This window comes from Arvicola amphibius, chromosome 1, assembly GCF_903992535.2.
Source record: "Arvicola amphibius chromosome 1, mArvAmp1.2, whole genome shotgun sequence".
Classification (NCBI taxonomy): Eukaryota; Metazoa; Chordata; class Mammalia; order Rodentia; family Cricetidae; genus Arvicola; species Arvicola amphibius.
The window spans coordinates 66,425,053-66,440,536 of record NC_052047.1 but is presented as its reverse complement, the minus strand read 5'-3'; the positions used below and the strand labels follow the sequence as shown (position 1 = coordinate 66,440,536).

The window sequence follows — 15,484 nt, the reverse complement described above, 5'->3', positions numbered from 1 at the left end:
CCTCTGCCCAGAGCCATCTACTGGGCAGACTGGCGCTTAGGGGTCAGTGAGTGTGTGACTGTCAGGAGGAACCTCCCACACTAAGGGTGACCCCTTAGCTAAGCATCTTCTGGCCTGGCCCACTCTGCAGGAAGGAGTCCCAGTGTTGTAACGCCCCATGTAAAGCTCCCTGCCTAGTTGAACTGCCCCTCTTATACCTGCTTGCCTCTCCTGCGCCTTGCTGAGCTGTGTATACCCTTTCTCCAGGCCTCAGTCTTGCAATGCTCTCATGGGATTCTTCAGCCTGCAAGCCTCCTCTACCCACACACTTCTCCAAGCACCCATCTCTACCTGAAATGGATTTCACCCTCTCCCAACTTATGTTTTCACCTAGTAGAGATGCCACACCTAACACTTGGGTGCTTCAGGCATACCGTGGGATGACATGGCCACCCTCCTGTGCCCAGGGTGGTCTTTGCCCCCTGTTTCTTTTACCCTCAGCTGGATGAGGCCCTGGTCTAACAAGGTGCTGGTGTGGCTGTGGCTACATCTGAGGCCACCAGAGTCCAGAACAGTGGGCTGTGAGATCAGGTGAGGCAGGGACACTTCTCACAGTCCAAGCAGTATGAGTAGCACCTAACTATGGACCATGGTCCTTCTGCCCTCCTTGGAAGCCACACTTTTCTTCTTAAGCTGGGAGACTCTTGGGGTCTTCAGGGGAGCCTAGGAGCCAGCACTGATCCAGGGCTCTTGTTCACACCAACATTTTTTAGCTTTGTTCTCTGCATCTTATTCTGACGTTCGTATCCTTCCCGCAGATGTGGTAAGTCTGACTTTACATGGTCTTTGAGTGGCTCCAGTGTTGAAGCCCGTGTGAGCCCATGTCGGTCCAACACTCCAGGTCACATGTAGTAGGGCCAGCAGTGACACACCAACACTGAGAATTGTCCTCAAAGAACAAAACAGATTCTTTCCATCCTAGGAGAGGATGTCTTTGGGCTGTGGATTGGGAATGGCCAGTGACGGTGCCAGTGAGGACAGCAGCCTCTATCACAGATGCTGACGCAGTGCCCCTCTGGGAGCTAGATACACACAGTGAAGCCCTTTTCAGCCACCAGTGGGCATTGACAGGGCTAGAGCAAAGCCTGTAGTCCTCCTATTGGAGACTGTCCTGTGTCTGCCTTTACCTGGATGGCTTGTGACTGCTGGCCATTTGAGCCCAGCAGAGGAGGCCGAATTGAGAAATACTTTGAAGCGTCTCCCAACGTTACTTGCTTGGGCACAGCCACGGGCCACCTGTTGTGAGGCTACGCGAGTGCTGGCTGCACAGGGAACCGTAAGTGGCTCTGGTTTACAACCCACATCTACTCATGGTCATGCCTGGCCCAGGCCCCACAACAGAGTTGTGTTCCTAATGTGGAATACTCATGGTTTTCAATAGAATACTGTTGGCTCCACTCCCGAGTGTTCCGTCATTTGTTACATAGTAGCAATAACTACACTGCCCATAGCCCCTGCACCCAGTGCCCATCAGCCCGTGTGTCTTTTCTTCAGAGCCTTTCATGTACTCCTGGCCATGGAAGGGCCTACAAAGCCAGTGAGGGACTTTATCCCAGCCTAACAGAAAGGCAGAGACCTGGTGGCTTGCTTCATTGTCTGTAATTCGTCTCTTCTTGGACAGGCTCTAGGCATCTGTTTTAAACCTGGAAGGCAGTAGTGACAGATGTGGCCTGAACCAGGTGTTGTTTTGTGTTTTCAAAATGACATCAAGTGGAAAATATGGTAGAGGCTGGGTAGGCTGGCAAGGTGTACAGGTAGGCCTACAGCAGCCACAGTCTGGCCATCAGTGCCACCATGGGGCTAAGGGCCATAGGAACCAAGGACGGGTCGGTGGGCCCTTGAGGCCAGGGATACATGACACACCTAGAATGTTTGATGATTCCTGGAGCATTCACAGGAGGTGCTGGGGTAAGAAAGACACTAGCCTCGTGGGCAGGACTTGTGGCAGGGATGGAAAATGGGAAGCCTCCATCACTGCACCAAATGGAGACTCCCCTGGGAGTCCTGGGAACTAAGCCAGCAGCCTAGGCTGGAGTGTCCAGACAGACAGACAGTGCGCAGTGAGCTGAGTTCATAATACTAGTTTATAGTCCATCACTGTTTTTCCAATTAAACACGGGCGAATCTGAAGTGTTAGATTCCGTCTAAACCCACACGGCTGAGGAAATCAGGCTCCTTTTTCTTTCTCATTTCTTTCTCAGAATTTTCACTGAGGGGCTTTTATCTTCCCCTTAATCCTACCATTTCTGTCAGGACATAATCTCTTTCTCAAATTTACATTTTAATTACAAGGCCAGCTGAACTAGGTAAAATCAATAATGTCAGCGCGCGGCAGCCTAACTTTGTGCGGAGCCCCAGCCTCTCCATTTCCTCCTATCGATCCATCTCTCCCGCACTGTCTGCTTTAGTGCTTCAGGCAAATAGGTGCCACTTGGCCAATTTAAACAAAAAAAGGAGCTTTGGACATTTTTATGATTCTTTCTAAAAGCAACTGTGGGAGTAAATTTTGGCCAAGGGACTGGAGTCAGGCCCTGCAAGGCTGCAGGGCCACAGTGGTCAGCAGGATGGTGTCTCATTCTTTTAGGGTTGCACGCCCTCTGGCCTGAGGATTGTGCTCTGCTTTTGGGGTTTTAACTTTGGAAATATGTCAGTGAGATTGATTTTCCTCAATGGCGTGAAAACAGTGGTGTGTTGGGTGCCCTGAGTGTTTACCCTGCTCTAACACGCTTACCCATCTTCTTAATGGTTTAAAACAACAAATCAATGAAAAATATATTTCATTCTTGTAACTCTTAGGAATTCTCATATTGATCTTTTGGCTGCGATTGTATCTATCTAAATGCCACATTGTTCACTTACCAGCCTTGCCTCCCTGCTGCGTATGTATGTATGCGGGGTTGGGCTAACTGCTGCCTTCCACATGGCCAGGAACATTGTGATGGGAAACACTGAAGGTCACATGGAAGTGTTTGCTACCCGAACCTTGGATGCTGTTTTTAAGGATGGAGCAGAGAAGAGGCTCTTCTGACACACAGTGTGCCCAAATCTTAGGACCGCAGAGCTCCAGAGCCTGGAGGTGACTGTGATCCCACTACCTGCTCAGAGTGTGTTCCCTACCGTGAGTCTCCAAGAGACAGGAGCCCTTACCTGTGCAGAGCTATACCGGAGCAGAGACAACAGGCATTTCTATGAAGGGCCACTGAGTAAATATTTTGGCTTTCTGGACTGCATCAAGTCCCTGTTTAGTTCCATTCCAAAAAATGGCCATAGCTAGGACCAGTAAAACTTTGTCATTAAGACAGGCAATGAAGCAGATTTGGCTGTTGCCTCCAGGGCCCCAGGAAGCCCTGAGGAGCATTTGGTTGTTTCTGTGCCGTGTCAGGCTGACCTCTGCTATGGCAAGCCCATGATGAGTCCAGAACTCTAGTGGCTTAGTGGTGTGACCCCTCAGAGCTGTAGACTTTGACTTCCCAAGGACCTCAGGTACAGTACGTTGGTCTGCCTTAATGGATGTCTCTTTGTGTGCGTAGACTTCGTTTGGTCTGGTTTTGGAAACAGTGTCTTGCATTGAGTTCAAGCTGCCTTCAGCTGAAATCCTCCTCCCCAGGCCCTGCAATCACATACCTGTATCATATACCAAAACACTCGTTGATCTTGAATCTAGAAATTAATGCACAGACTTAGCATTTTTTTAATGATTTTTTCCCCTGATTTAGATCCAGATTGGCCTTGGCTTTGAGATTCTCCTACCTCAGTGCCCCAAGTTCTGGATGACAAGTGAGGCCCAGCTTGTCCTTTGGCTATTAGGTACAGCTTCATCCACATTTATCAGACTTTCGAGTATTTTTTCTTTTATTCTATTTTTTAAACTTCAAATCTACTTTCCTGATATTAATCCGTTTTCTCAGCTGTCTTTCGATTGTTTATTAGCTTTTCCTTTTGACCTCACGGTAGCTATGTATTAGCTGCACACGTTTGTCGTGCCAGTCCGTATGCTTACAGCTGTATTAGTTCACGTGACGAGCGCTCCTCCATGTGCTCAGAACTGAGCACCTTTCTGGCTTTGCTGCTGCTGTTACTGTTTGCCTTTTCTCTCTTCCTAAAAATGTATCTTTGTGCCCTTCTGATAGCTATCTCTAATTTTATGATTCACGTATTTTTATCACTCATTGCTTCCATTTATGGTTCTGGGGACAGAACCCAGGGCTTTACACATGTTAAGCATGCTTTCTACCACCAGCCAGCCCTTAGCCCCCTCACTCACTAATTTTTTTATGGTTTCTCTACTCTCCTCTGCATAAGTCAGGTGATCAAGGACTGTCTTATCCTACCTCCATGGCACTGGGCCACCCTGGCATCCTGGCACCCTGGCACCCACTGAGTTAGTGTTCTGATATCAAAAGGCATTTGCTCATCATTATCTTGTCTTGCATTTGTGATTTAAATTTCTTTTCTTGGTGGACCACTTATGCTAAGGGTGTTCTTAAAGAATCTGTAAGTGGTGGTCCTTGTAAGGCCTTGGGTCCACAAGACCCCCTTCCTGCACCTGTGGGGGGGCTTGACAGCTCACCAGGCTAATCAGCTGTAAGCTCAGCTCTTTTTCCTACGTACTGATTTACTTTTTCCTCTTTTGTGGTACTGAATATGGGACCCAGAGCCTCGTACACACTGGGTACATGCTCTGCCACAACACTGTATCCCCAGCTCTTCCCTGCGCCCTTCCTTCAAGGTGACCTTGCAAGGCCGTAAACCTGCTGCTGCAGCTGAAAGTGCTGCTTCCAGTGGGATTTTCAGCTCACCTTTTTCTTTGTTGTCATTAATGTTCTCTAACTTCCTCTTTCAGCCATAGTTGCCCCTTTGCCTCCTCTGGCAGACAGCACGTCCCTTAATTTCAAGAAAACTGGCTCATTTCTTCAACTGTTTCCCATGCTCCAATTATATTTTGTTTCCTCTGGAATTCCAGAAACAAGGACACCAGTACCTGTATATCTGCCCTTCCCACCTCTGAGCTGTGCAAGTTTCCTCATGCACACCACCAATGTCCTTCTCCCCTTCAGGCACATAAGTGGTAGTTCTTCTGTGGCATCTCCTGCTCCTCATCCTTTATAAAAAATTGTATTTTATGTGTATGGGTTTTTGCCAGCCTGTATGTTTGTGTGCCATGCGTGTATCTAGTGCCTGAGGAGGCCATAAGAAAGTATCAGGGCCCTGGCACTGGAATCAGGCAGTTGTAAGCTGTCATGAGGTGCTGCAGATTGAACCTGGGTCCTCTGAAAGAACAGCCATTGCTCAGCACTGAGCTATCTCTCCAGCCCCCTGCTCCTCATCTTTGATAAAAGATGTCTTCAACACCTTTCTTTTCTGACTGTGGCTACAGTCCTCCACATCTCGTTTTCCTTCTTGCCCTAGCTCAGCTGTGGAGTCTGCCTTGTCTAAAAAATGGTGGATCATCTGTTCTCTCTCTTTGGGAGCAGAGTTCTCAGAAGCCTAAGGGTTTTTTGTTTTTTTTTTTTTGTTTGTTTTTGTTTTTTTGTGCCAGTGCAGTTCTCACTGGTAGCAGGGCTGGTATCCAGCTGAGGTTGCTCCCACAGTGAATGTGAGAAGTGGAGGTAACAAGTGGGTAGTGCCTCTGGAGTCCCACTTCAGTCTGTGCTCTGGGACCAGCAAGGGTCAGAGTTCGCCCCACGTGCAACCTCCTGAGAGCCAGACCCCAGAGTGGGCAGGAAGGGGAGTAAAGTGGCAGGATCCTGCCATCGGAGGTGTGAGAGTAAATACTGAGCTGTGGTTGGTACCGTCTGCCATATCCTGTAGAAATCCTGGTGTCGAGTATCAGCATCATGACCTCCTTTAGCTTGGTAGTAGGGCAGGTATCCCAGGGTGACATCTTGTAGTCAGGGACATCTGTCCCGCAACCACAGAAAAGGTGCTGCAGTCACAAAACCCAGGTCTGACTATAGCTATCCCTGTGGCAGAAGATGGGAACAACCTTGGGTATTTCTTCTGAGGACAGTACAAGGGAGAAGATGTACCACTAAGTCTCAGCATAAATTGTAGAATCACCCTCATACAGAGTCAAGTTTCCTCTCTTTCTTGCTCAGTGAAGGCGGGGGGCGGGGGCGGTGTTGGGGGAGGGAACTGTGTGTTCACACTATAGACAGATAGTCTATAGCATGGCAGGTTTCGTATGCCTTAGTTAGGGTTTCTGTTGCTGCAACGAAACAAGTTGGGGGTCGGTTTATTTGACTCACACTTCCACGTTGCTGCTCATCACTGAAGGAAGTCAGGACAGGAACTCAAGCAGGGCAGGATCCTGGAGGCAGGAGCTGATGCCGAGGCCATGGAGGAGTCCTGCTTATTGACTTGTTCACCATGGCATCCACTGGCCCAGGGATGGCACTGCCCACCATAGGCTGGAACCTCCCACATTGATCACTAATTGAGAAAATGCCTACAGCTGGAGCTCATAGAGGCATTTCCCCAACTGAGGCTCCTTCCTCCTTGATGACTCTAGCTTGTGTCAAGTTGACACACAAAACCAACCAGTACAAAGTCCATCCTCTTACTGTGGGAAACTGTGGGCAAAGAAGACAATGTTGTCAGTCCATGCTGTGAACAATTCTGAGTAGGCTTCTTGTGACAGTCCTTGTAGGCTAGGGCTGCCTGGGTCATTGCCCTGTGTCCCCTGCAGAAGAGTGTGGTCTCTAAGAAGTTGAGGTGACAGGTGTTTTTTGTGCTGTTGAGGAGTGAATGTGTCATGTGTCTGTGCATCTGAGGCCTGGCCGCATGGTGCTTCCCCAGTTTGCCCCAGGTTGGAGAGTGATGTCGAAAGTGGACATGTGTCATTCCAGGGCTGGAGCCGGAGGCCCCACTGAAGACTCTAGAGAAGGGCACAGCTGTGTGCAGCTTACAGGAGAGGACAAGGATGAGAAAGGAAGAGGAGGCATCAGACCCCACCTCTGCAGCTGCCCAGCTGTTGCGGCTCCAGGAATGCTTGCCATCCACCTCATCCTCCTCTCCCGGGTAACTCTAGATGTCCCGTGTTGCTGGGCCCACTGCCTAATACTGCCGCCACCTGTTTGGAGCACTGACTGGCCTGAACAGGCTGCCCAAGAAACTCCCCCACCAGCCTGCTTTGAGAGGCAGCCTGCATGCAACCCTAGACAAGTAGCACCTGTTGACTGGGGCCTGCTGCTCAGCTGGGCCTGCAGCAACCCTCTAGAGGTCCTGCAGCCAGGCCCCATTCTTGAAGGAAGTGTCAGGTGACCGCCCCCCTGCCGCCGCCCAGGTAGGTTCACATCACAGATCAGAGCCAGTGCTCAGTAGGGCCAGGTTGTTTGCTGGACCTCAGCAGCCATTCTGAAAGCTCAGGCCCCACACAGTTTGTTCATGCTTACCCCAGGCCTCTGGGCTACATTGGGGTGTGGGAGGGAAAGGCAAGAAGCCACACAAGGAATGGGTAGCCCACATGTGCTGATCTGTTTCCAGGGTACCTCTGGGGCCAGAGGAAGCCCAGAAGCAGGCAGAGCGGGCCCGAGCACCCGTTGTACCCTTCGGAGTGGACCTGTGTTACTGGGGCCAGGAGAACCTAACGGCTGGAAAGATCCTTAAGTGAGTCTAACATATCTATACCTGGTTCCCAGGACTCAGAGCATGGCCTGGCCTTGTATATCTGTTCTCTGGCTCTTAGGACACTGGTACTTGAACCTTGCTATTGTTTCTTCACAAGGTACCCATGAAGCTCATCCATTACTCAGTGTGAGGGGATAGCTAGAGGGGAAAGCTCAGTCCTGAAACCCTTTCTGGCCATTGCAGCTCTTCCTCGAGCTGCAGAAAGCTAATGAGCACATTACTCTTCTGCCCACCATTTGCCCCACCATCTCTGAGCAATCAACAGAGGTGCCAGCTCTTGGGGCAGCTGGCATCCATGTGCAGAGCCCATAGAATCCTGCCATGTGTTGGACAGGGGGCCGAGTGACAAAGCCAACCTCATTCTCTAGCATCCAAAGAAAAGTGGCTTTAACAAGGTTTGGTGATAGACTGGGGCTGTAGTTCAGTGGTAGAGTGCTTGCCTAGCATGCATGAGGCCTTGGGTTCAATCCCTAGCACTGCCGGGGGGATGGGCAGGGAAATGAAGATTTGGTGATAGCAAGAGAGTAAAAGCTCCATCCTTTGGGTCCTTAGCACTGCATCAAGACTGGCATGAATTTATACATGCTTCTTCCTCTGGTGCCATGTCAATGTCAGAGCATGTATTCTCCCACTCAGTGGCAAAGAGACCTTTGTTGTGGATTCGTGTTACTCTCAAAGCCATGGCCTGAGGGCCCTGGAGCTGCTGCCCTGCTTTGCGAGGAGAATCTAAGCTCAGGCTAGTGGTTATACCCACCATCTTTGACTGGTTCATAAACAACAGTATTTGAACCCAGTTTGAGTGATCATGTTCTCTAGTCAACAAAGGCCTCAAGGCCACCAGGGCCCAGTGCTCTCCCCAGGGCTGAGGTACAGTTGGGGTGCATTGGGATTGGGCCACCCTCTTCTGGGATCAGAGTAGCCACTTTGAGGGTTTTTGGTACACCTTGCAGATCTGACTCTCAACACCGCTTCTGGAAACCCAGCGAGGTAGAGGAGGAGGTGGACAGTGCCCATGTTTCTGAGATGCTGCATAGCCGGCACATTACCTTTGCAGGGAAGTTTGAGCCTGTGCAGCACCAGTGCCGGGCCCTGAAGCCTAATGGCAGGCTCTGTGAGCGCCAGGATCGGCTGAAGGTAAGACTGGTGGGCAAGGCCATCGGCATGAAGCTATAGCTACCCATGGAGAGGCTGGGCCACCACCAGTGGCCTGGGGAAGTGCTTGTCCTCTCTGCCTCCATTCTAGACCAGGGATCCTTGTGAGCCCTGAGGAGCCCTGTATAAGAGGCCTTATAAGCAAGGTCATCATTGCTTAGCCACTGGCCCTCAGAGAATCCTGCCTGGGGTTCTCTGCCCTGGGCCCTGATTCTGACTTCTGAGAGACTACTACAACAGTCAGACTGCTGCTCTGTGTCTAGAACCCTGGCAGGCCGTCCTGAGCTTAGAGAAGGTAGCAGAATGGAGAGACAAACAGACCCGAGTTCTCAAACTCCTGCTGCTGCTGCTCCCCAGAGCTCCCCCCTCGTGATTACAGGGTTTGGCCGTGCCACTGTCCCCTAAAGCTATTTATGCTACCTCCTGACCATCAACTGCTTTGTGCTTGTTATATAGTGCCCATTCCATGGGAAGATCATCCCCAGAGATGACAAGGGGCAGCCTCTCAACCCAGAGGACAGAGCCCGTGAACAAAGGCAGCAGTTCCAGCAGCAGCAGGCATGTCCAGGTAGGTATGCATGCGGGAGCACGAGACGGGCTGCAGACACAGCTAAGTTTGGTCGCTAAGTTGCCAATTCCATTTGGAGCTGAGAAGCAGGTGAGGGGCTCCATGGGCAAGGCTGGGTACATATGGTGTGAGGTATTTGTCTTCAAGGCTCACAACAGGAATGTGGATACTCCTGACTCCATCTACCACCTTATCAACATCTGCACAGTGGGACTGAACCCAGAGTCCTGGATGCGCTAGACAAGCATTCCACTGCTCAGCTACAGCCCCCAGGCTCTGGTTCTTGTTCCTACTTCCTGAGCAGATGAAGGAATTGCAGCAGTCTCTCTCCCCTGAGATGGTCACCCAGAGTCTATGTGGTCCTTCTTCTGGCTCTGACTTGCCCTGCTCAGCTCCAACTCACCTCACTATCTACGTGGGTGGTCAAAGTCAGGCTAGTGTTCAAACCTACTTGGAGGCTGTGGTCAGCCATGGAAGACCCTTCTGTACAGGGATATGTCTACAGGCCCTTCATGGCTTCTTGCCCTGTGGTCCTGAGACAAAAATTCCTGTTTCATCCTGTGCCCAGAAACATGTCTGGGTTGTATAGCAGTGGGGAGGGCCTGACCTGTTCATCTGCGGGAGAAAGCTTCCCTGGTGGCTCACACTCAAGAGCAAATTAAGTGCCTATTTTTGTGTCAACCCTGAAGAGTATCTAGTTTTCCAGCCCTCGGTGGCTTGTTAACAAACAGGTATCAGGCCACGGGCCAAACCCGGTGCTGGCCAGTCAGATGTGAAATAGCATCTCTTTACTAACTGCAGTATTGATCCCGCCTCCCTCGCACACGGGGCAATTTTCTTTTCCCTGGTGCTAACCTCAGTGACAATGCACGCGGTGCTCCGGGGCCCTTGAGCGCCCAGGAAGGCCGCACAGCCCCAGCGTCTATTGATTTTCTTCAAAGGCTTTTAAATTGCTCCTTCATTTTCCTGAGGTGCTCATTCCATCTCCACTGGATGCCGGCATTTTTTCGTTGTGTTTAAACAATTGCTCCATTCACCAGGTTCCTAAACTGTGACGCCTTCTTATTACTGGGAGATAAACTGTTTAGACAGTTTTCCTTAATCTTGGATTAATCGTCCCTGTATCTGAATCGTGCAGTCCTGAGTTCCTTCACTTCAAAAAAATCAGCTTGGAGAGGCCAAGCCATCTGTCTGTCTGGCGTGCTTGCTTCTCACTCAGTGGACGTGCCCTTCTCACAGTCTGGCTTTGCTGCCACCCTGTCCAGGCACTGTTCCCTGTCCACTCTGCCCCAGCTCATGGATCTTTGGCGTTTGGATGCCATTATAGTAAGGAGTGTCAGGTGCCCTTCTGCCTGCTAGGCTCACCCACAGGCCTGGAAGAGTTAGGTTTAATTTGCCTTCACCCTTCACTAGGCTGACTTTCCCAAGCCAGGCTGGAGCAATGTCATGCCTAACAGAGCTTAGGGCAGCCTGTGGAGGTGAGCCAGCAGAGGCTAGACAGGGAACTCCAGAGTCCCGGGCTCTGACTCTCAGAAGGGGCTGGTGCTTATTTATGTGGCCAATCATCTCAGCAGCCCTGCACATGAGCAGCCATCTTGCCATGGGTCTGTCCAGGTAGTGACGAGGCTGCTCGGTGAGCTGGGTGCTGTTCAGTTCCCTTCACCTTCCATACACCCTTGTGGCTAAAACGGGTAATAACCTCACAGGAGGGGTAACTCTGCTCTGCACTCTGAGGCCCATAACCACATTTCCTGTGTCCAGAGAACCCATCTTGAGCCTGCTGTTCCCCTCAACTCTAGATACCCTGCCTCACAGGCCCAGTAGTCAGCAGATACGGCTGAAAGCATTTCAGTTGGCCTGACTGGCCATGGCCCAGCCTGCAGGTTGGGAAGTAGCCTGTAGACACTCTGACTCCATGGCCAGTGGCCTTGAGTACTGTCCTGCTGAGTGGTCGTGAATGCCAGGAGTAGTGGCCATTGGTGCTGGGCCTGCCTGGCTCCTTCCAGCCTGTTCAAGTTGTGGGAAACCTCCGGATACTCGGGGACTAAGTAATAGAAGCAAGGCAGTGGGAATAAGGGAAGAGATTTCCCTGTGTGGCTCTTATTCCCAAGGTAGACTGTGTACCAGGGCATGCAGCAGGCAGGCTCCAGCCCTCCATCAGGAAGAAACCCACAAGGGTCAGCCCTGGCTGGTGCCAGGCACCTTTTGAAACCCTCAAGTTTTGTGCAGGTTGGCAGGACCCTGAGTTTATGAAGGATGTGGAGGCAGCCACAGGGGTGGACCTCGGCTCATCCAAGTATAGCAAGAAGGGCAAAGGGAAAAAGAAGAAGCACCCTAACCTCACCGACCTGCGAGAGCGTGCCAACACCAGCCGGGCCCGCCTGGAGAAGAAGGTCTTTGCCAAGTAAGAACTCGTCACTGGCCCAAGGCCTCGGGCTTTGATCTAGGATATGTTGGGGGAGAGCTACCTGAGTGGCCAGGAGCTTCTGGAGATTGTAGTAGTCAAGGTGATAACCAGAATTAGCCCTCACAGTGACCTCTAGCCCTGACCAGTAAAAGGCCATGCCAAGAGCTGATTGGTTACAGAGCTGCAGCTGGTGCCTTGAGTATTCTTCTAGGAGTCCATGCCACCTCTCTGTAAGTAGAGCTGGTTGCAGCCAAATGGTCCTAAAAGGCCAGATGCTGGCTTTGCTGTGCCCTGGGTTAGTACCATGCTCACAAGAGGGGTAACTCTGCTCTGCATTCTGACGTTACAGGAGTGACCTCAGGGAAGACAAACATAGAGTCCCACACTGCTGGGTTCAGATGCTTTAATCACAGAACTAGTTAGTAAGCTCCTTGGTTAGCCTTGGGTGGGGTGGAGGCTGGACCACATGGGCTTCCTGCTTTCTCCTTTTTCTCCTTCTGCTGAGTTCCCTACCTCTGGGCTCAGCCCATGTTCACCATGCCTTCCCCCTGAGGTCAGCCTGGGGTTAGCAAGTGTGCTCTTGCAACTGCCTTCAGGGCTGGGAGACACAGCCAAGGCCCATGCGGGTTGTAGCTGAGACTGGTGAGCCCCACCTTCCAGACGTCTAATGCCCACTGGAAGCAGGTCAATCCAGGACCCGGGGCCTTGTCACTGCCGTAATAGTCTCTTACTCTGCTCTCTCCACAGGGCAGCCGTGCAAAGAGTAGTTGCTGCCATGAACCAGATGGACCGGAAGAAACATGAGAAGTTCGCAAACCAGTTTAATTATGCACTGAATTGAAAGGGTGTGGGTGAATGTGCTGTGGTCCCCTTTGGCCTTCAGCTTACTAGGATAGGAGAATAGGGTTAGGTCTGGGTAAATCAGAATTTGTCTTTTATGAGTGTAAGTAACAATGGAAAGTGATACATTAAAACACTCTACAGGAAGCCAGGGAATGTAGCTTAGTGGTAAGGCCAGAGTATGGTTCCAACGATTCTAACCATGCATATGGCACCACACCTATGATCCCAGCACTTGGGGACGTAAACAGAACTGTGAGTTTTAAGCCAGTATGGATTAGAAAGGCTGCTTGAAAAGCAGCAAAAAGCTGTATGAGGTGACGTGCACCTGTAATCCCAGCACTTCGGAGGCAGAGCAGAGAATCAACGCAAGGTTAAAAACCAGCCGAGTATATGTAGTCAGTTACAGGCCAGCCAGACTTCAAAAGGAGGGTGTGTTTCTAGAGGCAGGGAGCCCCTCAGCAGCGCCTACAGCATTGGAGTTCAGGGGTCAAGGCAGGTACCCCATCTGGTTGCAGGTCAGGCCTTGGGCATAAGTGTGTCTCCATTAGGGCTATGTACTTACGATGGCTTTCGAGACCTACCCTTTCATGCACACACTGTTTAATACAGATGCACAGCTCTTGGCACAGACCTCTGTGCCATGGCTCTGTTGAACCCTCACTCCCATGTCAGCTTGCTAGTATAGGCGCAGATGTGTGGCTAGTGACGCTATCTGCTCCCAGAACTTTATCACTCTAGGATGAATTGCCTGCCAACCCCCACCCCTGAGCCCCCTTTGTGTTTGAGGATTTGTGTTTTCTAGAATAATGGGGTCTGTCACTTCTTGTTTTTGCTTTTTGTTTTGTTTTGTTTTGTTTTTTTTTGAGATGTGGTCTTGCTCAGATGTAGACCAGGCTGGCCTCAAACTCACAGAGAACTGCCTGCCTCCACCACTTGAGTACTGGGATTAAAGGAGTAAGGCCACATGCCACCGCTCCTGGCCTTTTGTTTCTGTCTTCTTTCCCTTTGTTTTAAGGTTCTTCCATGTTGTAATACACACTAATACTTCATGTCTACCAAGCCAGCCTTACAGAGAATACTAGAAGTAATACTTTGGACTGAAGAGAGGAATATGCATAGTTAAGAGACTACAGAAAGGAAATAAGTGAAGCTGTAATTACTGAAATACAAAGTAGGATGAAGAACACAAAAAGCAAAACAACAGTAACCAGCACTTTAAACGGTGACTGTAACAGCCTCAACTCCTCAGCCGGGAGACACTGCTTAGTTTACCAGATGAGGAACTCACCTTCTGGCTGGGCGGTGGTGGCGCACGCCTTTAATCCCAGCACTCGGGAGGCAGAGGCAGGCGGATCTCTGTGAGTTCGAGACCAGCCTGGTCTACAAGAGCTAGTTCCAGGACAGGCTCCAAAGCCACAGAGAAACCCTGTCTTGGAAAAAAAAAAAAGAAAGAAAGAAAAGGAAAGGAAAAAAGAAAAAGAACTCACCTTCAAGTGAAGGATGGAAAAGTGTTCTGAACGACTGGGAGCGGCAGCGGCCTTGTTGTTGTTGTAAGACAGTGTCTCACCGTGTGGTCCTAGTCCGCTGTATAAACCAGGTGGACCTTGAACTCAGAGATCTGCCTGCTTCCACCTTCCAAGTGGTGGAATTAAAGCCATGTGCCACCTTGACAGGTCAGTACTGCTGTTTTAACATCTGACAAGATAACCGGGTGGTGATGGCACATGCTAGCACTTGGGAGGAAGAGGTGGATCTCCATGAGTTCAAGGCCAGTCTGGTCTACATGGTGAGTTCCAGGACAGCCAGGGCTACACAAAGAAACCCTGTCTCGAAAAAGATATATATTTCAGACTAAAATTAATCAAAAAAGATTAAGAAGGACATTTCACTCTAATCAAGAAGACAGTTGATCAAGAATCATTACAGTTCTGTATGCACCAAACTCTGGCATACCCAATTTCATACGAAATATACTATTGAACTTAAAGACACAGATTACTCTAGTTCAGTATTAGTGAGTGATACTGAAGTACCCCACTTTGTCCAGTAGACAGGTCATCTGGATGAAAAAAATAAACAGAAACATCAGAATTAAGTGATATCATACATCAAATGGAACTAACAAATATGTACAGAAGGTTTCACCCAGACACTAAAGAATATACATTCTACTAAGCAGGCCACGAATACTTCTCTAATACAGATGACATAGGCCAGGAGGTGGTGGCACATGCCTTTAATCCAAGTACTCGGGAGAGAGAGGGAGACAGATTTCTGAGTTCTAGGCCAGCCTGCTCTACAGAGTGAGTTCCAGGAGAGCCAGGTCTACACAGAGAAACCCCTGTCTCAACGTCCCTCCCCCAAAGAAATGAGAAAAAAACATAAATAAGTTTCTTCGTGATGTAATTCAACAATTTGGGAAAACAACCCAATCCAATAAAGAGGAATAAATAATAAAAACAGCATAAATTAATGAAATCAAAAGAAAACAATACAAAAATTTAATGATCCTAAAGCTGATTAACAAGCTATCAGAAAATCCTTGCCCCAACTAACCAAAAGAAGCAAAGATAAGATTCAAATGGATAAAGTTAGAGTTGAACAGGGAAGCCTCACAACAAATACCAATGGAGTTCAGAGGACTGTAAGGGAGCGCTTCAAACCCGCTCTCCATTAAGTTAGAGACTCTAGAAGTGGACAGGACACGTATATGGTGCCTGTGTGCAAGAAAACACCCATGCATACTTTTTTTTTTTTTTTTTTTTTTTTTTTTTTTTTGGTTTTTCGAGACAGGGTTTCTCTGCAGCTTTTTTAGAGCCTGTCCTGGAACTAGCTCTTGTAGACCA

General features: G+C 49.7%; 1 protein-coding gene across 1 annotated transcript in view; it reads left to right on the top strand.

Annotated features, from left to right (window-relative positions):
• The window catches only part of Uvssa (UV stimulated scaffold protein A), a 42,953-nt gene extending 29,609 nt beyond the window's left edge, over positions 1-13,344 (top strand). Inside the window, 6 exon segments of the mRNA XM_038309498.1 lie at positions 6,888-7,059; positions 7,525-7,647; positions 8,619-8,802; positions 9,277-9,388; positions 11,618-11,792; positions 12,543-13,344. Coding sequence (XP_038165426.1) covers positions 6,888-7,059; positions 7,525-7,647; positions 8,619-8,802; positions 9,277-9,388; positions 11,618-11,792; positions 12,543-12,636 — 860 coding nt within the window. The 3' untranslated portion in view covers positions 12,637-13,344.
• Positions 13,345-15,484: the final 2,140 nt, after the last annotated feature.